Genomic DNA, 27,147 nt, shown 5'->3' with positions numbered 1-27,147 from the left:
GGTGTGAAAACACCCTCAATTTATTCATTTAATTGGTTCTGGCAAACCACAGAATTTCAATCATGATGTCTAAACTTTGACTGGGCCAATACAACTGGGTCAATATCCTGTTGACGTCCCAGTTTGGACCGTCTGACAGACAGATGGCTTCAGATTTGACGGCAGAATAATTTGGTACACCAAGGAGTTCACGGTCAACTTAAAGAGTGCAAAGTGGCCAGATATAAATTTTTAGGCTTTACAGTTTTCCAGATGAGTTTTGTTTAGTTTTCTCCAGAAATTGTGCTGCACATTAAGAGGAAACATCTCTACATTTTTGCCAATTTTTTGCAATTTTTCTTGAAGATTTCAGGATCTGACCTTGGGATGCTTTTCTTTCCAGGAAAGGTTTTCCACTCTCCCCAACATTTTCCTTTTCTTATTTCTATAAAATGACCCAGTAAAACTTCTCAGATTGATGAGCAAGAGGAATTGGTTCTGTGAGGTTGTTACTGTTGGTTTTCTTTCTTGGCACTGTTTCACACACGCTGTATGTAAACTGCCAAAATTCCTGATTACTGATAAACAATGCATTTGATTAGCAGAATCTGGACGTCACTATTATGGAAGCAGCATGAATTAACTTATTCTATGAATATTTTCTTATTTTGATAAATACTTCCTTATCTTAAGTATGTTTTTGGATACATACTTTTATAGGTGTGTGAAGGGGTGAGCATTTGTGAGTGTGAATGGATGATTGTAACCAAAAGCAACAAGAGGGAGTTAAAAGAGTTGTATTGCCCATCTGGGGTTGAAATTTCAATCTTAAAAGTACAGAACAGATGATTTATTCATAAAACCTTAAAATCAAATCAATGTTTATGGTCTGGATTCAAAAGAAACATTTAACATCTGGGGATTTTTGTAGCTATTTCTGGTTCAAAAAAGAAACAAAAAACATAAAAATGTTTGGATTAATCTGCTGGAATCTCCTTTTATTTGCAGCGCTTGATTCAATACTTGCAGCTTTATCATTATATTATATTTTATCTTCCTTCACCCATTTACGAAACAAAACGCTAATCAGTTAACAGCAATTACCAGTTAAATTTAGATCAGCCAGTGGCACTAAATCCACTCGATCGCTTTAAACTAAACTGTGAATAGAGTCTTGGATGCATTCGCTCTCTGTGTTTCCGTCTCTTAACAGATAAAGTGACTAACTATAAAACAAGTGTGTGTTTTTGGCACCCAGTAGGTATAGAGGTTTTCCTCTGATATCTGTTCCTGTTTCCTGGGAGAGGTCAGGCGGCTGTTCCTGTGACTAATAAAGCTATTCTGGGTCTGAAACCAGCAGATTGGCACCTGCCAAGGAGAAAATGCTACGTGCTCATTGTGTTAACGCTGCAATCAGGGATTAATGCGACTCTGCGGTAAACCCTCACATGAGATTAATGTATTCCGCATGTGTTGGCGAGGATGTCTGAAGATAATAATAAGAAGAAGAAGCGGTGCCAGGTTCTTACCTGTGCAGCTGGATCTTAAGCGTGACCACGTGGTAGACGTCCTGCAGCATGTCGGCCACTGTGGCGTCCGGCGCGTCTGTCACGTACGACAGCGGGACGGGGTTCCACTTCCCCACCTGAATCATACCTGAGTGGATCACAGACAAGCCGACGTGGGTGAACAACAGATGTGGACAAGAGAGCGAGCGCATCTAAGCATCTGAGCTAATTTAAAAAACAGTAACACGTGTGAAAAGTGCGAATAGCACCATGTGTAGGCACCCAAGAAGCATCTTGGTGCTATAATCACTCTAAGCTCCTCTTTATTTATTAGTGAAATCACAACAAGCATGTGCGAATTTCTCTTGACGCCGTCTTCAAACCTGCAGCAGCCCACACAGCAGGACGCGAAGAGGAGGAAGGCTCGCGGGAGAGCTGGATAAGGATGTGTGTGTGTGTGTGTGTGTGTGATGGACAGGTTACAATAAAAGAGCATGCAAAGAGGCACCTTGAAACAGCCAGCCTCGGCCTGCATGTGCTCCAGTGCAATTAGTGGACCCTTTCCTCCACCTGCCTTCACCACCTACACTCGCTGTTTGTGTGTATAAATATACGCACTGGAAGTGTGTGCAGAGCATGCATGTATGCAAAAACAGGTAGTGCGCCTGACCCATTGGAGACTTTAGCATCTCCTCTCTGGGATCAAGATGAGCTACACTGCAAAAACACAAAATCTTCCCAAGTACTTTTGTCTAGTTTCTAGTTTATAGTTTCTAGTGACCAAGATATTAATACACTTGAAACAGGACAAAATTAACTCACAAGTAACTTAGGAGCTTGTTTTAAGTCATTAATTCCTAAATATTGAGGAAAAAGTATTACTTCCACTGGTGGATTATTTTACTTATAAGTAATATTTTCATCAATATTAAAATAAATTCCTATATCTTGATTAAAAGTCACTAAGTTAGTTTTGTCTCATTACAAGTAGGGCTGCTACTAACAGTTACATTAGTAATTGATTGTTCTATTGATTATTTGACGATTAATAGATTAATCAGATAAAAATGGCAGATTTTTCAAATTTTTTATTTAATCACTTAAGCCTTTTGTTACACAATATTTGAAAAAACATTAAAAGCAAATAATTCAATTACTTTTGTCAATAAGAGAACAAACATTTTATTATCTAAAATGCAGTAAAATAGCATTAAATTAATGAATTGATTATTTGTAGCCAAGGATGCATCTACAGCAAAATAAATATTTCTAATATCAACATGTGAACAGCTCAGCTCTTTCTGCTTTACTTTGCATCAATACAGATAATCTGTTGTTTATTTTTCAGATTAATAAATGGACAGCAAAAGGTGCTTAATAGATTTCTTACAGAATTTGAAGCAGGTGAAGCTAAAACTGCCACTTAAGTTCTGGGTAGAACATATTTACAGATAAAGACAATTTTTAATCTTAAATGAAAAATATGTGTATTTGCACAGTTTTGTTTAAATTACTGCCCTCAATAGGTTGTTCTTTCAGCAAATGGTCTTTTTTAATGATTACTAAATTAGTTGACGATTATTTCATTAATCGATTAATCACGATTAATTGTTTGCACTAGAAACCCGATTTTGTGAGATTTCAGTGTACTGTAGCTTCACGTTTGCTGTAGGTAGGTTATCGTGGTCACACAGTGTGTGTGAGCGTACAGTAAGAGCATGGCAGGGTGACGGAGCGACCTCGGCGGTTACCTTTGGCCTGAGCTGCGGAGCTGTGGGAGTAGCCCAGCGACAGCAGGGCCATCTCGATGAGCTGGTTGAAGAGCATGTCCTTGCGCACCAGGACGAACTCGGCATGTTCCTCCTTGCTGTCGAAGTCCATGGGGTTCTCGTAGTGCTCGACCACGCAGAACACGGGCAGCATGTTGCCTGACGACACACAGGCACAGGCGAGAAACTGAGTGGGTTCCACGTTTCTCCACATGCAAACGCTGACCTTCAGCATTCCGTCGGCAGGCTGAAATTCAGCGCCGATGATTAAGTTACAGTAAGTGTCGAGGGACTCGGCGGGAATGACTCGGCTGCCGCAGAACAGAAATGAACCTAAAGATGAAGACATCGCTCATGTTTGAGGGAACAGCTTCTAATCAGAGGCACACACCTTTACCCTTTATTTCCTTCTGGTGACACAGATATTGTTAACCTTTACAAGTACATGAGATGTAAATGTAAATCTGAAAGCGTATCAAGTAGCTGCTCATAACTGTGTTGGGAAGTCATCATCTGTTCATCTGCAGCCTCTCCTGTTTTTTTAAGATCTCCCCTCTAGGGTGGGGTGTTGTTTTTGTGCGTTTTTGTGGTTTTCACAAACAGTTGCTCTCAAAAGTGTACACACCCCTATAAAACACCAGGGACTGTGTTTTAAAAAGGCCTAACCAAGATCAATCTCTTAGTTTTTCCACACATTAAGGTGTATGTTACATAATCAACCAAAAATACTTATATTAGTTATAAAGAATTTTTAAAAAAACATCCATAAACTAATACTTCAGATTTATTTGGTCCACAGTTAACATCACTTATAGTGAATCTGATTATGCTTTAGTTAAAGCTATATATTACTCATATGTCGCAAAGGTATCAATCAGGAGAAGGTTACAGAGAAATTTCACAGCTTTATAAGGACACCATGGCGGAGTGAAGGCTGTTATCAACAATTATGGAACAAGACAGAAGTCACAAAAGGGAAATGTTTCTTCAAAATAAAGAAAGGATGCCAAAAACTAAAAATATTTCAGTTCAAGGCAACAATGACTTCACCTTAAGAAAATTTAAGATTAGTTTGTTTTTCAATTGAAATTCTCAGAAAAATGTAAAATTTTATAAAATGGTCCATGCTATCTTATTGCTTTCTTCTACTATTCCATATCAAACCAAAATAACTTTCTGACGGTACATATTATTTAGAGAAGTCATACTGGTTGTCAAAGAGAGCACAAAATGAGCATGAATTCATCCACAGAAAGTTTAAAAATGGATGAAACTGAACAGAAAAAGGCACTTTATTTGTTGATGCAAACTGTGATGCATAAACAGTTTGATCTTTTCAGTCTCATCAAGTTGATCACTTGGCGACCTACTGGAGAATCACCAGTTCTAAGTATTTTATTTTCTTCTGGATTAAATCTATCAAATAACTTGCAACATTCTTTTTAAGAGAGGCACAACAGAAATGATCTTTTAAACAGAATTAGCTGATTTACTGTTTAGCTAGCTAAAAAATTCAGAGCTGTTTCTGAGGGAACGCAACTCAAAAGTTAGCTATTTTCTGTAACATTGAGATAAATGAAAAATAAGTGGTAGGAAGCACAAAATGTGTAAAAATTTAGTAAGAAATTTTGAAGATATGTTGGTATTCAAAAAGTATCTTGAATGCCAGCAACTTTTGCTCTTAAAATTGGCATAAACTCTAAGATCAGTGCCTCTCTTTTTTGTTTATTAAAGGCCAAAGTTTATATATTAACAGCTGAATTTATATACATGATTGTCTGTAAAAATGAAATCAGAACCAGCAGGTTGGACCTCAAAGTAAACCAGAACCCTGGATTGGCCATTAAAGCCCAAACGGTGCATCGCTACATAAAACATCTGTTAAAAATCGTCCTTTCCTCTCTCTCCTTTTGGGCACAATATCCTCCTTATTCACTGTCAAGGTACTGTGATTACATTTGCCTTTCTACTCTTTTGCTTGCCAACCCAAAATCATCTTCCCATGATGCAGCGCTTCAAATCCCGAGCCACCTCCGCGCCCCGAGGTTCACTCTTCTGTGTCAACAGTGGCTCTGCTGCTTTAAGAAATGAGCAATTCTTGTCCAAAGACTGAATTTTCAAATGTGCAAATATCACCTGTTTCTGTTAAAATAACATCCCTGTAAATTGAAGAGTTAGAAAAGGGCAAATTTGGCCTTTTAAAATTGAAGAAGAGGAGGAAAAACAGAACATGTCGAAGCCTTCTTAAAGCAGAGCGTGTTTACGAGCCGCTCCGTTGCTCCACTCGGCTGTCGTGCGGAAACATTTCTGTATGTTTATTGTCACTGCAGACAAAAATGATTCACTTTCTAATATTTTCCAATCCCAGGCATTCCAGAAGATGTGCACAGCTCTGGCAAAACAATCAATAAGCCGACAAAATGCAACGGAATGTGCTGAAAGAGCTGCTTTTCTCCTCCCCTGATTTTAATAGATAAAGATCTAACAATAAAGACTGCTGTGTAGGTTCATTTGGGGGATCAATACTGGCTTTGTTTCCAGGGAGCCCAGAGAGGGCTGCGGTAAATATTGTTTCGGGCTCGGACACAATGCCCACTGTGGGCTCTCTGCGAAGCCTCGGAGAATCATCCGCCTCCACTGGCCGCTTCACCCAACCAAAAAGAAAAAGAGGAAGAACTGATGAGTGGGAAGAGGCGGAGGAGCGGAGAGGAGGCTCGGAGGAGCAAACGCGGTGGGAGGCCACGAGGAGCGGCGATGATGAAGGTGACAAATTAAACTCTCTCTCAGCCGGAGCGCAAACACGTACATAAAAAGCAGCGAATGAGAGCAAACGGCCCATATGAGGACGCTCGCACGGCCGCTTTCCAAGACTTTCTGCATCCCCGTTGGCCAGGGAAAAACTAAAGCAGCCAAACAAACAAACAGTTTGGGAGCCAAGAGCAATCACGGCCGAGACACTGCAAGTTTTTTAAATAAAAAAAAAGAAGAAAAAATCAAAAACGATGTAAATTACGACACTGCTTTGCAAAAGTATCCCTACAATTCTGCCATAAACATATTGTAGTGAGGGTTTTGCAATAAGCGAAGAAATACCAATGGATAATAACAAAAGAGACGGATGGTTATGCATATTTTTTCTTTTTGTTTCACAAATAAAAATGTGAAAAGTTCTCCTTAACTCTTTTACCCTCAAATAAAGCGCAATAACCAATTGAAAATAGCAGACAGAGTCATTTAACCTCATTATAAATCTGTCAGAAAACGCAAGAAAACACATCACCCCCCTAAGAAACATAGTAGAGGCACCATGATGCTGTGGAGAAGCTTTTCTTCAAGATGGTAAGAGATGATGGAAAGATGGATGGCTCTAAAAACAGAGCAACCAAAAAACGTGAGACTTACCCTAAACATACCAGCTCCAACAGAATGACTTGGATTAAATTAATCTATCAGAATATTCCAGTAAAATCCAGACCTAAATCTGAAGATTTGAAATCTGACGCTCACAGGCACAACTCATCCATCCATGCCGTCCTTGAGCTGTTCTATAAAGATTGAGCCAAAATTTCAGTCTGCAGGGCTGCAAAGCTGGCAGAGATGCCCCACAAGGTTTACAGTCTTAAAATCCATGCCACTGTTTCCCATTATTATTATTATTATTATTTCTCAAACTTTTAAAAATCATTAATTATTTCACGTCCTTGCTGCTTTGTGTTGGTGTATTGCATAAGAAATACCAACAAAATTTGACAAAATGTGAAAGAAGTTCTCACTACTTTTCAAAGTCGGATAGCTTTATCAGTTATTTTCTTCTTAAAACATGAAACCAGTTATTTAAAAATACATGTTAAAATATTAAAAACTAGATTTAAGAATCTCAATTTTCAAACTGAAACTTCTCAGTACATAAATATAAGAGTCGCAGTTGTAGTGCTGTGCAGAAATATTTCTCACACTGCTCCTCTATTAGCTTTTGTTTGAGCAAATAGTTGCTGTGTGATATATGAATGAGAGAGTGTGGAGTCTAAACAGAAGCGTGTTTTGTTTTCTTTTCTCTAAAATAAAGTTTAGGACAAGTGAGTGGAAGAGCATGTCCACTCAAGTGAGTACTAAGGTTGAGTTAATCAGTGTTTAACTTACTTTCCTTCATTAATATGAATTTTAATTTTAATAATTCCTAAAAAATCAAATTTTGACTGTATCTCTAAGTCTAGGCATTTATTGTTTCATTTATCGTGATAAATCTCTTATCAAGGTAAGCCTTTGATTTTTCGTTGTTACAATAAATTTCAATGAATGTTGTTTAAAACCCCCCAAAACTTTTATTTTTACTATTTTTAAACATTGTTTCTTCAACAGAGGTGTAAAAATTTCATTTTGATTGCATTGCTTCCAGCGGCGGGAATTTATCGTATCGTTTATCATTTATCATGATAAATTTCTTATCCCGATAAGATTTTTATTTATCGTTGTGATGATAAATTCCGATTAATGATGTTTAAAAATCCCTAAAACAGTCCCTATTGTCAGGATTGTAGTTTTTACTATTTATAACCACTGTTTGTTCAATAAAGGTGTGTCAATAAATATCAACAAACGTGAAAATAGCACTAAATGCAGTTAGTGTTTGTGTTTTAGTGCTACAAATCACACGTTTTTATGTGATTGTTGTCCAAAACAAATTGTTTTTTAAGAGAAATACATTAACTTGTTGGAGCATATTTACAAAATCTTAATAAATTGTTCTTATTGTCACTTTTATTGCTATCAAAATAATACCACAAAGTAATGTGATAAAACTCTACATTCATATCACCCCTATTTCTTTCATTCACATATTTTTTATAATTTAGTTCTTCTAAAGAAGTTTTTAACAATGTCCTGGGTAGGACAGTCTCGACAACAAATAAATTGTCCCAGAAATTATCACGATAAATAATAACATTGTCATTTTGAGACCATTTTAGACTGATATAATAATAATAATGACATAATAACGCAAGCAGATCATCTCAAATATATAAAAAACCTTTCATTTCTAAACAGAAATAAACAAAACAACAATTATTCAACTGGATTATAAGTCTCTGTAACCAAAATTACGATAAAAAAAAATCAATCATTCAGCTTTGGCAGGGAAAACAGGCAAAAGTGGCAGGCAGTGCAAAATAACTACTTTGTATTGGGTGTCAAATGTTTGCATTATTTTTCAAAATGTCAACTTTTCCACAATATTAACGATTATTATTCATCTCATTTCAACTTATCATGGGATTGATTGTTGCATTGCTTATTGCGACAGGCTTAGTCACAACAATTTGTTGACTGATTGTAAAAAATGACTGAGGAAAAGTTGAATAAAAAGTTGACCATTTGGCTGCAGCTGCATGCTCTCCTACCTCTCTTGTGGCAGGCTTTCAGCAGGTGGCCAGCGGGTTTGTACGGGATCCCGGCGAGCTTGGCCCCGGCGCTGCCCAGCCTGGCCCGGCCCAGGGGGCTGCCGTTCTGCTCCAGCCGGGGCAGCTTGGCCGGCGGGGCCTTGGCTTCGGCCAGGCCGCCTACCAGTAGCTCCGAGTTCTCCTTGCCCAGACACGACTCGCTGAGATGGTCCATCATCCTCAGCACCTCAGCTCACTATCACCTGGGGAGGGATAAACAGAAAAGAAAGAAAAGACATCAGCGGCTAATTTTTTTGGATCATTTATGAAGATAATCTAATAAAGCTGCTGGAATGTTCATATTTTTTAATGGTGTAACGTTTACGGCTGTCCCGCCGGATACTCTTGAGGAAAAAAAAGGGGTAACGAAGGTAGAATTTGTTGTGCAAACACCTGACATTGTTCTTGGTTGCATGCAGTGAAAACACACAAGGTTCTGCAGAGCGTTGCAGGAAACTAACTCAATTCGGTGTGTGAGTCACTGCTTCGTGTGGCTTCATGCTGCAGCTCGGAGGGCAAAGGGAGGCGAGAGGCCGCGTCGTCGCTCTGGTGCGACAGACATGTCGGCTGCTCAACAAGTGTGAACTTTATTTATAGGTTTTGCAATGAAAGCGTTAATTTTAAAAACACAACAGTAACGTTTACGAGCCTGGGACGGCGGGGGGAAAACAGACAGAAAAAAAAAAAACGTGGCTCGAGGAAAGTTCAGAACAGGCGACTGCTGACTCATAATCAGTCATGAAAATTTTGAACGTGGGGACGCTGCATCACCCACAGGTGCTTAAAGAGCTCGGATACAACTCAGCAGAATCGTGGTGAAAATTCAATGTGCCGTTTGTTGAGGTGGAAACGTAATGGTGCGTGCAGGTTAACGGGAGCTGATGGACGTGAGCTGGAATGCTCAAAGAGTGAAAAGGGCAAAATTATCCACCCCCATGCAAAAAAGATCATGAACTCCCCCATTCATAGCATGCAATGAGGCAAACTAATATGAGGAGGGAGGGGAGGAGGACAGGGAGGAATCCAAACCCGGATGCCGTCCAGATCCAGGTCAGGATTTTTAAATGACCTTAAAACACAAAACATGAGCAAAAGTTCAAATCACATTCTAAGAAAGTGGATTTATGCAGAAATGGAGTGGAGTGCATTGAAAACTGCATGCAGAGTTAAAAAAACAATAATTCAATCCTGACTTATGCATCTCAGGTTTTCAGGGAGTTGGTTGAAACTAAACGCTGCCTTTTTTCACCTGACAAGTGGCTAATAAGCTTTATAATAGGTTAAAACATTTTAAAACATTTTTCCACCGTGTGATTCACTTTTCTGGTCTACAAGCAGCAGCATTTTTGGAGAAGCTGCGACTGCCTCATTGACTTTTATTGACACCTGTAAAGACAGGAAAATAAAAAGTGTACAACAGCTGATTTCCTTCTCTCTTTTTTGGCAATGTTTGGACACAAATCTGTTTTATTTTGTTGGGGCTTTTTAAAACATAAATAAAGAGATAATTCACCTCTATTAGTCTGAGTCTATCAGTGGCATGCCCTATGCTCGGTCATGTTGAGATAACACACCAACCTGAATCTGAGAACTTCAGCACTGGAGAGCATAAAAAACCGCCTGGAAAACGCGTCTCCTTCAAGTTTAGCCAGTGTAGAAAAATATTTCTTTTTTTAAAACAACAACAAAAAAAAAATTAAAAACAAAAACAACACAACAACTCCCGGGTCCTCTCCTCAGTTGGACTCGCTCTCCGTGTGCATGACAGCGGGGAGGTTGTGCTAGAATCAGTGTTGAACCAGACGCTTTCTCCGGCTCTTCTTGGCAGCGCAGCGGACGAACAACAACAACAACCCGGCGTCTGTGTGCCACTGCGAGGGACGACGAGGTCGAGATGGACCGCGACGGGCGAACATTGGTGAGCGGTTATGTCTCTCTGCGCGCGTGCCGGAGCCCCTGAACGTTAGCTAATTCCGTCCAGCCGGAGGAAACAAGCGGCAGAAAAAACGGAAAGCGGTAAAACCGGCGACATTTAGCTTCACAAAGTGGAGCGGGTTTAGCCGCCTCCGACCGCCGCTGCAACGGTTACAAGTCGAGAGGCGACTTCGGCTCTAGTTCCGCTCCGCGACATCCAACACCGCCGCCGAGCAGTCCGGATAGCAGCCGATAATAAACCCTCGATGTGGACGGATACGAGAGCAGCCCCGGCGGTAGGGATAGTAGGAGGCGTCCTGTCTGTTGGATGGGGGATTGGCGTCCGGACGGAGCTCCTCTTCTGTTTCTCTTTCTTTCTTTCTTTCTGTCTCTGCCCCTCTCACTCCGTCTCTCCCTCTCTGTCCCCATTAAATTATTAGTTGTATTGACTCATCACTCCCCCCCTCACTGCTCTGCTCTCCTCGCTGCTGCCTGCGCTTTCCCCCTTTTTCTCCTCCTCATTTCCAACAGCGTGGCGGAGGAGGGGTAAATTTATTTCTATATCGTTATTTGGGGGGGTGAGAAACATTATAAAGCATGAAGCAGAGCCAGGGTAAGGTATTAGCGAACTACGCGGCCGCTTAGTGACCCTCAGAGGCCAGAGGGGGGCACCCAAGAGCACTTGAATTCTTCCAAAAACATATTTTATTACATATTTGTCGAAACTGTCACTCTGTTGCGACCATATGGCATGAGACTGTGAAAAAATTTAGCTCCTCTGCCTTCAGTGCTATCGATAAATAACCAATCAGAGCCAGGAGGAGGGTCTTAGTACTGTCAATCACTCTTCATGTAGCGCTGCAGCTAGCAGAGCCTCAGGCTAATTAGCATGGCTAGCAATGACGGTGGTTTGCTTGTAACTGTAAGTTGTTTCTCCGCCATTAGCACATTGAGCAGCGAGTACAGGAGATTGATTGACAGCACTAAGTCCCTCCTCCTGGCTCTGATTGGTTGTTTTTGGTCGGAAGTGAAGCATTTCTTCACCCAACAATAGCAGCTCAAAGAGAGGATGGTTAAGATCGATCTTTTCACAGATTATCTGTCATATTTTGCCGTCAAAACATGGTGACCGTTTTAACAAATATGGAAAAAAAACATATTTCTACAAGTTACATATTGAAGCTTTAAAGGAATAGCTCACATTTTTTAAAGAGGGCTTTTCTTAAAAAGGTTTTGCAGGCCTGGGGCAGGGCCGGCCCAAGCCTTTTTGGGGCTCTAAGAGGATTTTCATTTAGGGCTCCACAAACCAACATGTCAACACCAGATGCTTTATCATTGCTAAACTATTCAATGTGTGTAGCATGCCTGCTGTCATGAGCATCATTAATAATTACTGTACATCACCAGTGTTATTATGGCTGTTGATTTTAACCTTACATGAGTAGCAAACAAAAAAATATTTGGACTTTGAAATGGAGTGTGGTGTTTAAGTGTGTCAAATTATTGTAACTATTAAACAGTAACGTCACTTGATACAAGCTAAATCTACAGTAAACGAGTTAATCTAAGTCATTCATAAGTCTGTTACAACAGCAAGATTATGAAACCAAAGAAGAAGAAAAAAAGAAAGTCCACTGCCTGAGAAGTAAGCCAGCAATATTAAAGAAAAGCAGAATGACAGACGTTAATTTAGTCCAATCAGGTGCCGTCCTTGAGAAACTCCTTATTTTGGAAACACCTACTTTGTCTGCAGACATGCTTCTTTAAGTCTGAGTTAATTCAATTTAAAAAGTGAAACTTCATTATCATATCTCAACACTTTTTCTTCATTATATTGTATTATAATTTTGAACAAAACTTTAAAAACTTAATATTAATGCACTGCACTGTCAATCCAGAATCTGTCCTGGAAGCACTATCCGTACCATCAGCTAATTAGCGCGTGTGCTAAAAGAAATACTTCTGGTAGTGCATTTTTATTTGTTCTGGTATTTTACTGTAATAATAAAAATAGTGTATAATTTTTAAAAATAACAAAACATTGAAATAAAAACTGTTTAGTCGTATTTCAGTATAGTGCTTTGACTATTTTCTGAAAAATAAATCAAGTAAACACATTTGCCCGTGCACAATATTGAAACATTAGGAAAGATGGAATAATAAATTAGTGTTTCTTATGGAAACATGGGATATAGTCTTGAACAATAAAACATTTAGTTAATCTAATAAAAGATCTGTTATAAAAATAAACGTCTATTTTTGTTCATGATCAGTCCACTAGGGGGCGCTTTGACGCAAATCTATAAATCCTTTCTTCTGAATTATAATCTTCAAACTAAATTCAACAACTATTATTCGGTAAGAGAATTATAACATTCTCTTATTGTGTTCTCTTATAGTGTTTTAAATAACATAGATAAATATGGTACACTTTGTTGATGTGAATTTTAAGAATGATCCAGAAATATTTCTTTTAGCGCTTTCTGGACAGATTATGCACTCAATATTTGTTTGAGCCATTTTTGCATGAATTCATAAATGCAGCATGGCGTGGAAGCGATTAGCACGTAGCAATGCTAAGGTCTTAAAAAAACCCGCCCAGGTTGAATTAATGGCGGCCTTCACCTCTTCTGCATTGTAAGGTCTGCAATCTTTCGTTTTTCTCTTTATGGTACCTCATAGTTTCTCTGTGAGGTTTATGAGGTCAGTGAGCTGGCCAGTTAATGCAACAGTCATTAAAGCAGCTACTGGTACTTTTTGGCAGTCCTGCTGGAAAATAAAATCAGCATCTCCATAAAGTCAGTGGAGGGAAAGTTTGAAGTGCACAGAAGTGGTTCCAGAGACTCCTCTGAACTGAGGATACAATGAAAACACAGTGGAGCAACACCATTGGGTTACACTGCCCCGCAAATCCCCACTGAAACTGGAAAATTTCACACTGGATCTCAAGCAACTTGGGTCCGGTGCCTCGCCACTCTTTCTCCAGACTCTGGGAACTCAAAAGGAAATGCAGAGTTTTACTTCCAGTTCGGTTCAGTCCTTTTTCCTAGATACATCAGAGTGGTATGGCGCATGAAGCTGCAGTCCACAATTTGTGAATCTCAGTCAAATTCTTTAATGGGCAGTGCTTCGTAAACCTTTACCACAGTTTTTCCTTCCAGTAAACTTTCCACCAATATGCTTGAATGACTTTTTGTGGCATACCATCATGCCAGATAATGGTTTTTCTGTAAGCCACAATGTAACAGAGTTCAGTTTTTTATTGGTACTCTGCAATATTTAATTTCTGAATTTAGGGTTGCCATTAGCTCTAAGCTATAATCTTTAAAATTAATCAAAATAAATACCTAAAATCACACTGTATGAGTTTACATAATTTACTTTATGAATTCAGACTGACATAAATTAACAGTTTCTTTCCTGATATTCTAATTTACACACTTTTATGTCTTAAAGTAATTTTCTTACAACGTGTTAAACGTTTATGAGCTGTTATTATCTTCCCTGCAGTGGATAATTCTTTTTTTCTTTGAATATATATCTGGTCTATATTTAGATTAATATACCTGACCGAAAGAGAAAGTGTGCATTCTACAATCTAGAAACAACTAAAATCACAAAAATGTCCTTCTTTATTAATCTTTCAACTGTTGTCATATTGGCATCAAAGCAGCTGATGATAATTTACACATGAATTTGAGTTAGGAGGCAGCGTGAATGGAATAATCTTCCTATTTGAAACAAATACTCAGAATGTAAGAGTACTGGATTTCCAGTTAAAGTCTGGTATGAAAGTAAAGCAGAGAAAATGTTTTCACTAAAAGTTAATTTATTAATTTTTAAACTGCCTTACTTTTCTTTAGGGATGTTTTTCTGATTGGTGATTATTTGTTCCGTTCTCAGTTCATGTTTCACACAGGAAGAATATTGGCGGCACACCACCTCCAACCTCCATTTCCTGTCTACATAGTTACTGGTTTCGCACACTTGGCACAGTTTAATGGTTCTTGAAATAGTTTTCCAATAAACTACTAACATGTTTTTGAGATTAAAAGTTGTTTTTCACACAGTAAACATAACCTTTGGTTTTACCCACTTTCCAGATTAGCACTTTATTCTTTATTTATCTAAATAATTAGGCGTAGGAAGCTACACACTGCAGATAACATATTAACTGCTTTTGTGAGAAAGCAGTTAATCCAGAACTATATCTGGATTTTCTAGTTTAATAAGAATAAGCCTGACTTTTAATTAGCTCATAATTTTGAGTTAAATATATTTAACATTTTAAACAGTTTTAAAATGTTAAATATTTTTTTAAAGCATGATGACCTAAAATTACTAAGGTTTTATATTTGCTCAAGTATTGAAACTGAAATGTCGTCTATAATCTAATTGATTTTATTTAAATCAAACAATATTTATCCGTACTGTTGCTAAAATAATAAAACATCGATTAATGCATCTTTAAGAATGTTATCATTCACATTTTTACACAGTATTATGGAAAAATATAGAACAAACACCCACTAAATTTAGTAGACAATTTAAAGTTTTTAATGCGGAAACTTAAAGTTTCTAACAAGTTAGTATTCTCTGTTTAATTAGTCAGGCTCTCTGCTCAGGTAGCCAGGCCAGTGCCTATCTGGCATGTTGCTACTAAAAGGAGTAATGTGTGTTTATATTTTCTGACTGGACAAAATTACACAAATTTGTTTTTCCTGTAAGCGTGGGGAAAAAACAAACTGTCTTTTTCTAAATTGCTGAGATGCAGTGTTTAGCTAGTAGAGGCGGGCAATATGACAAAAACATTTTGCAACATTTTTACAGTATAATTTATGTCTTTCTAAGTATTTTTTTTTTCAGAAAAGGAATCTGACAGTGATAATGCAAATATATTTGCATTGCACCAAAAGGCTAGTTTTCATCCAAAACAGAAAACTGTATTAATTTAGTTTAATGTGATATACAGACTACAATCTTCTTTGCTTTGGAAGATCGTTAACTCTTTCAAAAGCAACACAATCAGATATCAACTACCAGTCATAAATATTAAATAAAGGATTGTCTTAATTGTAAATAAGCACGTTAAAATAGATTTTTTCAAGAAGGTTTAGCTGTGATTAAACCAGTTTTGCACACGTGATTATAAATAATATAAATATGTGAGCATAGACTCACTATGCTCTGACACTTCACAACATGTGAATCATCGCTGAAGGAATTTTAATTATGGCGGCTACTTATAACTTACAATAACACAACATCCTGATCACAATTACATCACACATTCTCCACAATTGTTATCTGACTTTTCTGCGATGTTAGTGCCAGAGGGAAACAATCAAAATAACGCTGAAAACATAGACCGCCTTCTTTCAAATGCCACTCTGCTAAGGTTAGCTAGCCTGCATTGCTAATGGTATTACATGGACATAAGCTGGACGGACAATTTTAGTCGTGTTAATTTTGTTCCCTCTTTCCACAATAAAGCTTTTAATAATATTTTATGAAGATCTTCACTTCTGAACAAATACAATGTATTAAATTCCTTATTTTGCTTTATGTAAAATTTCAGTTGCGTTAAGCTGCCTTAGCAATCAGCTATCACAAGGTGGATTCATACACAAATTATGCAATAAACACTCTCTGTAGTTTTGCAATGATGTTTACATAACAGTACTAATCTAAAAGTTTCTAAAAAAAATCTTAATTAGTCATTTATTTGTTACTTGTAGCTTAAGAGTTCAAGTTAAAGCCGGAATTCACTGCTTGCTAACTAATTAACTATAAAACAATTAGTATGAAAAGAATGCATGACATAAAAGTTGCATGACTTTGTGTTTTTATGACCTAAAGCCCTTTAAAATACCTTGTTGCTAAAATGTGCTATACAAATAAAATTTCAGATTGATTGATTTGATTGAAAAGAACAATTGACAACCAATTAAGCTTGGTGGCACTGTGGTGGCCAACTCAATGGTTCCCTTGCCCCTCATATAACCTTTGTCCGCCCCTGGAAGAGAGTGAATGTGTATGTGAGAAAAAGAGACCAACAAACCCCCATTTGTTTGGACATATTTCTCAAAATGTCGAGTTAGAAAGAAAACACATTTCACTCACACATACATAAACAACTATAAAACCCTACACACACGCACACACACCATCGGTGTGATTTCAGACTGTGCACACAGGAATTTTTAATCAGCTTGATTAGAGTGAGGCGGTCCTGCATTTATTAGTGGGCAGCAGCACACAGATGCTCTCACACACACACAGACTCCAAATACCTCAATCTATTAAGGCTGTGTGTTATTTTCATGCTTATGTTTCATTCAAGCATTTTTCTACTTTTATTTCACCTGCATTTATTGTGCAAAAATGGCAATAAAACAGATTCATACGAGCCAAACATTGAGGAAAATGAGCCACCTTAAAGCTACAATACATATTTTATATTTTGCACATATCCAACCTTATGCTTACGTGTTATTGCATTAAAAGTAAGTAAGTTAAACTTCCTTTCATGCAAACATAACACCTTATAAACTTTAACCTGCGCTCTCCATTATGTCAAAGTAGATTATCCCAAAATATAAGGCAGGATAATCTCTGTTGACGTTGTCAACAAAAGTCTGAACTGTCAAACATTCAGAAGGACAAAATGTTCAGAGACCAGCTGGACGTTGATGTTGTTACTTGTGCAATTATTTCAGAAGCCTCAAAAAAGTTAATCTGTTGAAACAGACAACAGAAGCACTGATATACTGTTTGTATGTAATTAAAAGGTGGGTTTATAATAACGGTTTACTGTGGGATTATTAATGCTGAAGATGTGCATGCACAGGTGAGAAAAAGCATCTAAAATGTTGCTTGTTATGTGTTCTTATGATGTCATCCAAATCTGTAACCCATGTAAGACGAGTGCGCTTTCCTCCCTTAATTGCTGCAACAAATGAGAGGTGAGAAGCCGCTTCTGTCCAGGTCGCGTAAGAACAAAAACAGGAAACCAACACAACACAGGAAGCCTGCGCACCTATTGCAGCGTCAGAACCAGAGGCTCTGAGGCGACCTCGCAGGTCAGGCGGGTACGAGCCGCTTTGCACATGTCAATAAATCTTTGCAGGGCACAAAACGAGACCTGGGAGCGGGGGGCGTATAAATCAACTCAGAACGAGGAGGAAGCGCTTGAGTCAGCGAAGAAAGGAACGCGACATGATGACTTTTAAGAAAGGCGGTCAGCTCTGCAGTCAAAACTTAGACTTAATTTGAAAGAGGAACAGGTACGGCAACAAGATGCAGATAAATGTGAAACCAAATCATGTGAAACCAAATCATTGTTCCACTCACCTCTACTGTGAGGTCAAAAGTTTGTTCATCTGTAAATACGTATGTAAAAGGCAGAAAGAGGCCAGCAATTTTAAACGGAAAAACTACAATGTGAAACTCACCTTTCGGACCCGCGATGGAACAATGGAGTGGTTGACACCTGGTTCAGTGTGAAGTTTTGAGGGGGCGTCTGAATTTAAAACGGAGACCTACGATTGTGGCTTCCTTTGAAAGGAAATGGAAGGAAGACTTTTTTTAGACCCCCTCCTGACCAAAATGTCTACAGTGACGAACCGAGGCCGCCACACAGATTCACCGATCAATTCTTATCTCGACCATGCTCAGGGTTTTAGAAAACTGCCAACACTGTAAGCTAAACAAAGCTGTGGTGTGCAGTGTGGTTACACAGCTCTGCTGTGTGCCATCGCAGACCAGAATCAGCTCGTTTTCAGCATCGGGCGAGACATTTCGATCAGAAAAATGAGCAATTTCAAACCTAAAATGTAAACAAGGTTGAAGCTCTTTCAGGAAAAAACATCTACATATAGCTCTGAAAAAATACAGAACAACAGCAAATGTTTAGTTTCTCTGATTTTTGCATTTTTAGGCATTTAAGTAATAAAAACAGGCAACAATTCTTCCAAATTTCACATAAAGTATTGACATTTTTTTGCAGATTGTGACAAAGAAAGAAATAAGTGGTGGGCAGTATGGACTTAACGTTTTATCACGATATTTTGTGGTAACAATAACAACAATTTATTACTTCTTTTTTGAGTCTGACTGTATCTCAGCATTCAAAACCCCACAAACACAAATTCTGCTCTTGAGAAAAATTGTAATGCTCTTCTTTGTTCCTAAACTCCCCACAATTATTGATATTTAATAAATAAATAGTGGATAAAATAGTAAAACCAACACCACAGATACTTTTGGGGGTTCTTGAATATTAGCTGGAATGTATTGTAACAATGATAACTCAAAATTCTCATCATAAGAAATTTATCACAATAAATGACAAACAATATGATAAATTCCCACTCCTACCTCTAACAAAAAGCCAATATCACAACAATAATTACTTAACTTTGCTTTCATGCAGCTTTTTTTTTTTTTTTTTTTTTTTGCATATCTGCTCCAGTTAACCTTGACATGCAGCGCCGTCACGCTCTCTGCATCTCCTGCTTTGCGGCACCTCGACTTTCACAGCACTGCTGCAAAAGACATCATGCATCTTCACATGTTTTCCCACGTTTGACGTCTTCTGCAGGTTTTTCTCCCCCCCACCCGTCTCACGCCCCCTTTCCTCCCGGCCACTCTCGGTAACCGAGCGACGGTGAAAAGCGAGCCATTGTCGACAAATGCTCTTTTTCTCTCTGGCATGACGCAAACCGCCGCAGTCATTTTCCACAGCGATTGTCGGGCGCCATCAGAGAGAGAGAGCGCCGATAACCCCTGCCAGGCCTTGGCACCAGCCAACAGGTGCCGCCACTGCCAGGCGAGGCTTTGGCACCGAGCGCGGCTCGCGGAAACCCTCTGACATCCAGAAGGGCACAGATTTGCACTGAATGCACCACTGAATCAACACTGCTGATTATCAATTAACATATAGCGGGTTTTGTGTCTCACAGAAAAGAGGAGCAAAAAAAAAATGGGCTTTGAAGCAGAGAAAGCTGGTTTTAAAACATACTAGTCTTGTGCTGTCATAATCATGTTCTGAATGCAGATTTAGCTCTGCTCATGGTGGCTTTCTGCAGGCCTCTGGACTGCGCAGGCAGGATCTTTTTTCTTCTTTTTTTCACGCCTGATGGCCACATTTGTAAAGACGTCATGAGGAATCACAGAATATCTGTGCCACCTGCAGAGTGTGCACTATCAAAGGTAACGCTTATCTGTGTATCACATTTGGCCTGCTGGGTAAAAGCCTCACGTTTACGTCTCATTAAGCCCATTTCTTTAAAGAAGACACCAACAATCAGCACACAAAGGGGGGAGAACGTGACTAAGAAAACACATCACAGTTGGCTCGGCGTCGAGGAGCGTCTTTATTTAGAGCGTCACGCGAACCCGAGCCGCCGCCGCTCGCAGCACGTAGGTGTCTGTGATGTCTTCATGCTCGCCACTTGTGATGCCTCTAATGGGCATTAATACGATTATTTGCCTCCTAATACAAATTAGTCTGAGCGGCAAACACAAACAGCATGGGGGCTAAGCTCCGCCACCGGTTTCGACTCTGAAGCGTCTCCCACAATAACGCAAACATAATAGTGTTATTTATTAGAGGCTGCGGAGGATTTTAATAAATCTGTCGAGGAATGTGTCAAAAAGACGCCTCTGTGAGTGGGTGCGCAGACGAGCCTCAGACAGACACTGAAAGTGGAAATAAAGTCAAATAAAACTGAACAAATTGGGTTTTTTCTCTCTTTTTCAGGAAATTTGATCTAGAAAAGTACAAAGAAATCCCATAAAATTCAGAATTATGAAAATAGTAATCCAATTTGTTCTTATTGAAGTACTGGCATTCACTGCACTGCAAAATCACAAAGTCTTACAAAGTATTTTGCCTACTTTCTACTGCAAATATATTGTACACTTGAAGTAAGACAAAACTGACTTAAAAGTAACTTTTCTGTAAGATATATGAGTTTGGTTTAAGCAAATAATTCCTTAAAATTGATTTTAAAAAATACAAGTTCCACTGGCAGATTATCTCACTTAAAACCTGGGAAGAATATTGTGAAATAATCTTCCTGTGAAACCATCAGTATTAAGGAATTATTGACTTAAAAAAGCTCCAGTATCCTGCAGGAAAGTTGCTTTTAAGTTAGTTTTGTCTTATTTCAAGTGTACTAAGATATTTGCACTTGAAATTAGACCAATAATACTTGGTAAGATTTTGTGTTTTTGCAGTGCGTCTTCTCAGAGAGGTCTATAAAACTCCCCAAAAATTATAAAACACATTTATCACAACTTCCTTTATATGACTTTACATGCAGATAAGCAACTAGAACCATCTGAAAAGAAAGGGATTTTGATCATTTATGTCTATGCTGCTGTGTTGGAGGAGGCAGAAAAGAGGAACAGGGGGGCATGATGAACCGAGAGTCGGCTCCTGAGTCTTTAATTGTTTTATAATCACATGAAGAAGACATAAATAGCAAGTGGTCTCCTCCTCAGGTCAGCTGACATTAAGGCCTGACGCCGCTCGGCCTCCGCCTGCACCAAACACCAAAACCGTTTGCGCTGGAAGACGAAAAGACAACAACACCGTTCTCACACCGCAAACACTCTGCTTCTCAACAGTCACCCCCCTTTAAAGTGCGCGGCGTGCACTGTACACGCTGCAACTCCCACGCATGTACACGAACATCCGCTCGGCTCCGGCGTGCAGGCTGCGCTGCGCTTCGCCTCGCCTCTCCGAACGCCTCAAAACTCCCCACGACTCCTCTGAGATCAACCTGTGTCCGAACCGGCTCTCGCTTTATTAGATTACAGAACCAATTAGCCGCCAGACAATCAACAGGCATCAGAGGCGGAGCAGCTTCAGAAAATTACTTTTCTGCCACTGCAGCCCGGACAGGCCGGCCTTTCACATGACCGAATAATCAAACTCTAATTTTTGCCTCGTGGATCGCAACAAATAAACAATTAATAGAGCCAGACAGGCGGTGAAGGGAGGGGAGTGTTTGTGTGCATGAGACAGAGGATGAGGAGCTGGCTTTGCGAGCGAGGGGTCAGGAAGGTCAACATGTCCTGCTGGGTTTTTTTTTAAACAGAGCAATCCCAAGGGAAAGAGTTGCAGGTGAACCAGGAAGTGACGCCTGATAGAAACGGAGGCAAGCTGCTCCTAATAAGAGTCTCTTTCTGAAAGATGCGCCTCTTTATCTGTGTTTTTTCTGTGCAGATTTAATCCCTCGTCACAGGATAAATCATCCATCCCCTGACGAACAAAACAGTTGTTAAGGCAAAGTGTGTGTGTCAGGCGGAGAGAATACAGTGTGTTGAAATTGTTTCATTGGGGTACGTGGGTGGGTATTAACAACCTGATCTTAGCGGGATGCGCTTTCCTCCAAATCGCTCCTTTTTTTTTTTTCCTCCCCCAAACAAAGGATTCTGGAAAAACCTACACAGATTGGATAAAGACAAGCAGCACAACAAAAGACAATGTGGTTTAAAAAAAAAAGAAAAGAAGGGAAAATATATACGGTGGGACATGTAATGTGATTTGAATCGTGAAAAACTTGCATGCACGCATCTTTTAATTGCAGGAAATAAGAAGCAGAGAGAAAAGAAGGCGAGCAGGAGAAATGTCACTTTGGAAAAGCGTGACGAAACCGAGATGACGGACTCGGAGCGCGACTCGCCGAGCCCATTCTGAGGACGCCGAGACAATGTGAGGCTTTTATCAGCAAGCCAAGGAATCTGGATCAACAGTATGCAAAACATACACCAAAATAAATGCAACCAAACATGTTGCAACAGCATAACCCTCGCTCGTTTTTTATACTTCCTACAAAAGAAAAGTTTGACAAAATGAGCTGCAGCTCCTGATGCAGTCAGGGTGGCATGTCTGTATCTGACAGCAGAGCTGCTGCTGGTGTTGGGGGGGCTGTTGGTATCTTTCTTTATTTTCAGCCCAGGAATGCAGCAATCACTATTAACTCGCCAAGCGCCAAGCTTTTTTTTCTTTCTTTCCCTTCTCCACAAACTAGCTGCAACATGCCGCAGATGAGGTTTGTGTGAAGAAAATCATTGTTATCTTTCTCCTCTATTAGCAGTCTGACAGAGTTGTTTTACACTGAGCAGCGTGCACGCACCGAATCCCCAAAGAGACACACATTTAACACAAAAAAAAGAAAAAAAGAAGCGAGACAGGCCTCTTATTTACTGGCGACAGTCTAATAAATACACTTGCTGGCGGCTAAAACAGGTATTTACTTCACTCCCTACCGCAGGTATAATTTCACTGTTTGCTGAGCTGTTATTTTGCCACAGCGATAATTATCGAGGTGGCAGAGAAGGACAATTAATGGTTTTAGACGAGATATCAGCCTCAGCTCTAAAATCTCTGCAAACACCAGAGAGATGAAGGGGAACATGGAAGAATTTCAGGAGAAGTCTCAACTCAGAGAGGAAGATGGAGGCGGAAATTTAGCATTTTTTGTTTAAGCTTTTTCTTCTCTCTCTTTTTTTTTGGCTTGTTTGAGATGCACCAACCATTTGAAGTGGGATCAGAATCGGCTTTTAAAATACTGAACAATCAGTTTTTAAAAAAGGAACAAATCACAACCAGCAGCATGTATGCTGATGCAGGTTTTTAGTTAAAGGAGAATCAAATAAAGCTTAGAAACATATGGTTTGATGCATAAATCTAGATTATGTATTATCTTCACTACTTCTAATAAACAGCATGTAGCTCATTTCTTTTCTCTTTAACGCGTCAAAATCCTTAGAGGAGAAAAAAATCCTGATCCACAGGTCAAATACATATTTTTAAAAATCTAATTTTCCTTTTTTATATCCATTAATTGCATAAGAAATGTAAGTTTTCTGTCTGTAAGCGCATCAACTGACAGCATCCACTTTAAGTTTGACTAAAACCACGTGAAACTGGGGAATATAGGACAAGTTTTAATGATTTAATTAAGAAATAGTTTCATTTTTACTGATGGATTCTAAACTGTTCTAAACTAATTTTAAGTCTACTTTTTAGGAACTGCAACACATCAAGCATAAAAGGAAAAAATATACTGCAGGTTCTTTTTTTAAAAAAAATAAAAGGATTACACTCATGATAGATTGATTACAGTTTCCCTCATTCAAAACCAGAATAGCAAATAAAAACAGGAATCAGTTTTGGCCTGGAAAACCCAGATTGGTGCAGCTCTACTTCGAGGTGAGAGTTTGGGAACAAACAAAAACAAACAAAATAGAATAGAAAACAGAACCAAATGCTGGATTTTTACATTTTTTGTTTGGTTTTGCGTTCACTAATTGGTCCCTCGTGATCACGGGGACAGAATTCACCGTCTCCTCTGGAGCTCAGCAACCATCAGACGATCCCCAAAGAACGCGGTCCGAACCGATCCCAAACGCTGGCTGGGATTACGGCTGCACAAACACCTCGGTTCACATCACAAGCCGACTTCCTGCTCGTACACTACTACGCTACAGTAAATGCAACGTGCTCTGGTTTCGATTAGTCGTAATGAAAACAAAACCAAGCCGGTGAAGAACAAAGGTTGTACCTGCGAGTTAAAAGAAAGAAAGAAAGAAAGAAAGAAAGGTGGAAACCCCGCAATTGTTTTCCGAAATCAGTCCGCTGACTGTAAATCACAGAGGGGTTATTGTAAGAAGAGAAACGGGATTTCATCACACGGTTAATAAGCTGTGACAGATGTTTTACTCCCCGCCGCCGCATCATTGTGACCTGGCAGTCATGTTCAGCCATCCTCATGTTCTGATTCTTATCATTCCTGCCAAGCAAGTTTACAGATTTCGCCAAGCATGTTGACGTGTCCGCCTGGGGACACGTCTATCTGCGTGTGCGTGTGTGAGAAAGAGATGTATCTTTGTGCCACTTTCCCGACCACAAACTGATAAAAAGTGGTTGAAGAGGAGCTCTCTCTCTCAAAGCCGAGGAGTAATACTGAGAAGTTGTTCTTCTCGAGGCTTTTCGCCTTTGTCAGAAGACTATGTTACAAGAAGTGACACTTGGCAAGCCTGAGACAGGAAAAGGGCTGTTTATGTTGGTGTGTGTGTGAATCGCTGTTCTCAACGGTACTGACCAGATAAGCCACAGCACCTTGAGCTGCCAGAGATCTGCAAAGATAAAAGGAGAAAAATCACCGGTTCTTCGCCATGATCCATTTTCTCACATGCAAAAGAAAGTGCCACGCTTTATCTCACCGGTGCACGTTCACTCGCACGATTGTTCATAAAAATCCCCGACTAATAACCCAATCTGACACATCTGCTCGGGCCTCTTAGTCATCGGGTCAAACCTGCGTTTCTGCTGACGTCTATTTATGAGCGATCTTGATTAAGCCAGTGGCCGAGCCGCTGCCTGTGTGAAATGTCAGCTTTTTTTTTTTTTCCTTTTCTCTAAAGGAGCAGAGTGAAACCTTTAAAAGGCTGCAGACCACAGAGCAGCGGTGCCCACGCACAACATAAGACGGCAACACACACTCCTATCTGCCCGTCAAAAAAAAAAACACACACAACCTGCACAGCGTTCTGGTTGTTAATTCATCCGCACAGCCACAGAGGAAGAAGCAGCTTCTCTGCATCTAACTGGACTCGCTGACACCAAGTCAGACTGAAAAACTTTTACTGCTGTGACATTAAATTAACAAAAGTTTGACTCAAGCAGCAAAGAGGAAAAAGTGAGCAGAGGAGAAACGATGAGGTGAGTCCAGGATGCATAAAATTTAAGTTGTAAATGCAAACATTTACTATCTTCCCACATAAATACTGTTATTAGTTTTCTCTTTGCACATGCATGTCAGTATGCTTAAAGAGAAAAATATCAAAATATCTGTCACTTGTTTGATCTTTTCCCCCCCCAAAAAAACTCCATATTAGTTTTACAACCGACTTGATTCAATAAAATCTCTTTTGAAAATGTAAACATCAGAATCCCTCCTCTCTTTTTTACGAACAGCAGCATCACTTCTTCATCTTAAAATTCAAAATTTGACTCGTTTTGTCGCAGAACAGACGACTGAGATCAAACAGCGTCTGAAAGATTTCAGGGTTTTTCAGTGGGAAGGAAATCAAAATATGGAGAAAAATTATTTTAGGATCGTTTTTAAAGCGAGGCGGAAACATGAGGTGACAGGTGTGCAACATTCACCTGACTTTAGTCAACTTTTACCAAGTTTTATGGCTTTTACAACTTTTTGAAACAGAAATGTTATCCTCTTACATAGTTTTTATTTTATTCTTTATATTGAATATAATTTCATGAATGTGCAGATATGTCGTTTCAAAACATCCACCTGCCTAAATAAGTGAATTTCAGTGAATACATTTTAGATTTTGTAAGAAAATATGTGCAAAAGTTGATCATCCTCATTTAAAGGAGACGCACCTTATATGTTTTTCTGGTTGTTTGTTTATTGTTGTTTTTTTTCCTGATGATGAGACTTTAAATGACCCCCAATCAGCTGAGGGCGGCCATGTGCGGCTGTGTGGCTCCATACCTTTAAAGTCAGCAGCCGCTCGACCTCCTGTTTTCCATCAAAAGTTGAACAGCCTCCCCGTTTCAGCGCTCCACCGCGGCGAGAGATCCAAAAATAGGCGACAGCTCTGTGGGAAGAAAAGCTGCTCTGAAAAGTCAAAAGTCCGACGGATGAGGAGGAGAAAGAGGAGGAGGAGAAGGAGGAGGAGGAGGATGTGGAGGAGGGGGGTGGTCTTGTGGAGACCGCACAGGCGGGGAGAGGTTGAAGTTGAAGGAGCGCACACGGAGCGCAGAAAACGCGAGCAACCGTGCGCTGCGGGCAGCGTGGGTGAAGTGGAGGAGAGGAGAGAAGAGTGGCGGCATGTGAGGAAGGAGGGCTGCTTTGAGATGAAGGGGTGGCAGGTAAACGGAGCGCCCCTCCCCGTTCGCATGATGCTCAAATCGATGATTTGCCAGCTGCGGCGCGGCTCGTCTCATTGCCCCACTTTGGTATCCGGGGACGCGAGGGGAGAGAGAGCGGCGCACTCACTCACTCACTCACTCACTCACTCACTCACTCACTCACTCACTCACTCACGTCCATTCTCACATTTACACACCACATGTCTGCATGTCAAGGAGAGGAGGAAGGTTGAATCAACAACAACAACAACAAAAAGAGAATAAAAATAAATCCTGATAAGCAGCGGATTACGCGCAGATTTTGAGCACACCTGAGCGGAACCTTGAGCCATCTCCGGTGCAGAAAAGAGCGCAAAAGTGCGTGCAAATAACTTTTTAGTTATAAGTAGTAATAATAATAATATTAATAATAAAAAAAGCATAAATGTTTGCGGTTGCCTGTTTTAATCTCATTAATTTCGCCAGTTTGAACAAAGCTTTTAGTGGGGAAAATATCCCGATTAATATTCTGTTTATTCTGCAGGAAACATTTCAGATGCGTCGTTACTGAATTCATCAGCTGTTGCCTTTTTTCCCTCAAACCTGCGGGGCCGAGCAGCAAAAAGTAAAACCTCTAAAAGGTT

At 39.6% G+C, this 27,147-nt stretch overlaps 1 protein-coding gene across 8 annotated transcripts in view; it reads right to left on the bottom strand.

The window, feature by feature from the left end:
- satb1b (SATB homeobox 1b) overlaps positions 1 to 26,494 on the bottom strand; it is an 84,985-nt gene extending 58,491 nt beyond the window's left edge. For 4 of the 8 annotated variants that reach the window (XM_032558678.1, XM_032558682.1, XM_032558685.1 and 1 more), the window contains exons 1-4: positions 26,145 to 26,494; positions 8,656 to 8,897; positions 3,239 to 3,415; positions 1,509 to 1,635 (exon numbers count right to left, since the gene is read on the bottom strand). In XM_032558678.1, coding sequence (XP_032414569.1) covers positions 1,509 to 1,635; positions 3,239 to 3,415; positions 8,656 to 8,872 — 521 coding nt within the window. In that variant the 5' untranslated portion in view covers positions 8,873 to 8,897; positions 26,145 to 26,494. Of the gene's footprint in view, positions 1 to 1,508; positions 1,636 to 3,238; positions 3,416 to 8,655; positions 8,898 to 10,272; positions 11,171 to 18,062; positions 18,419 to 24,728; positions 24,763 to 26,144 lie in introns of those variants that run through there. The other 4 variants (XM_032558680.1, XM_032558683.1, XM_032558681.1 and 1 more) reach the window with 4 other exon arrangements.
- Positions 26,495 to 27,147: the final 653 nt, after the last annotated feature.

This window comes from Xiphophorus hellerii, chromosome 3 (genome assembly GCF_003331165.1).
Source record: "Xiphophorus hellerii strain 12219 chromosome 3, Xiphophorus_hellerii-4.1, whole genome shotgun sequence".
Lineage (NCBI taxonomy): Eukaryota > Metazoa > Chordata > Actinopteri > Cyprinodontiformes > Poeciliidae > Xiphophorus > Xiphophorus hellerii.
This window is presented reverse-complemented; position numbering and strand designations above follow the sequence as displayed.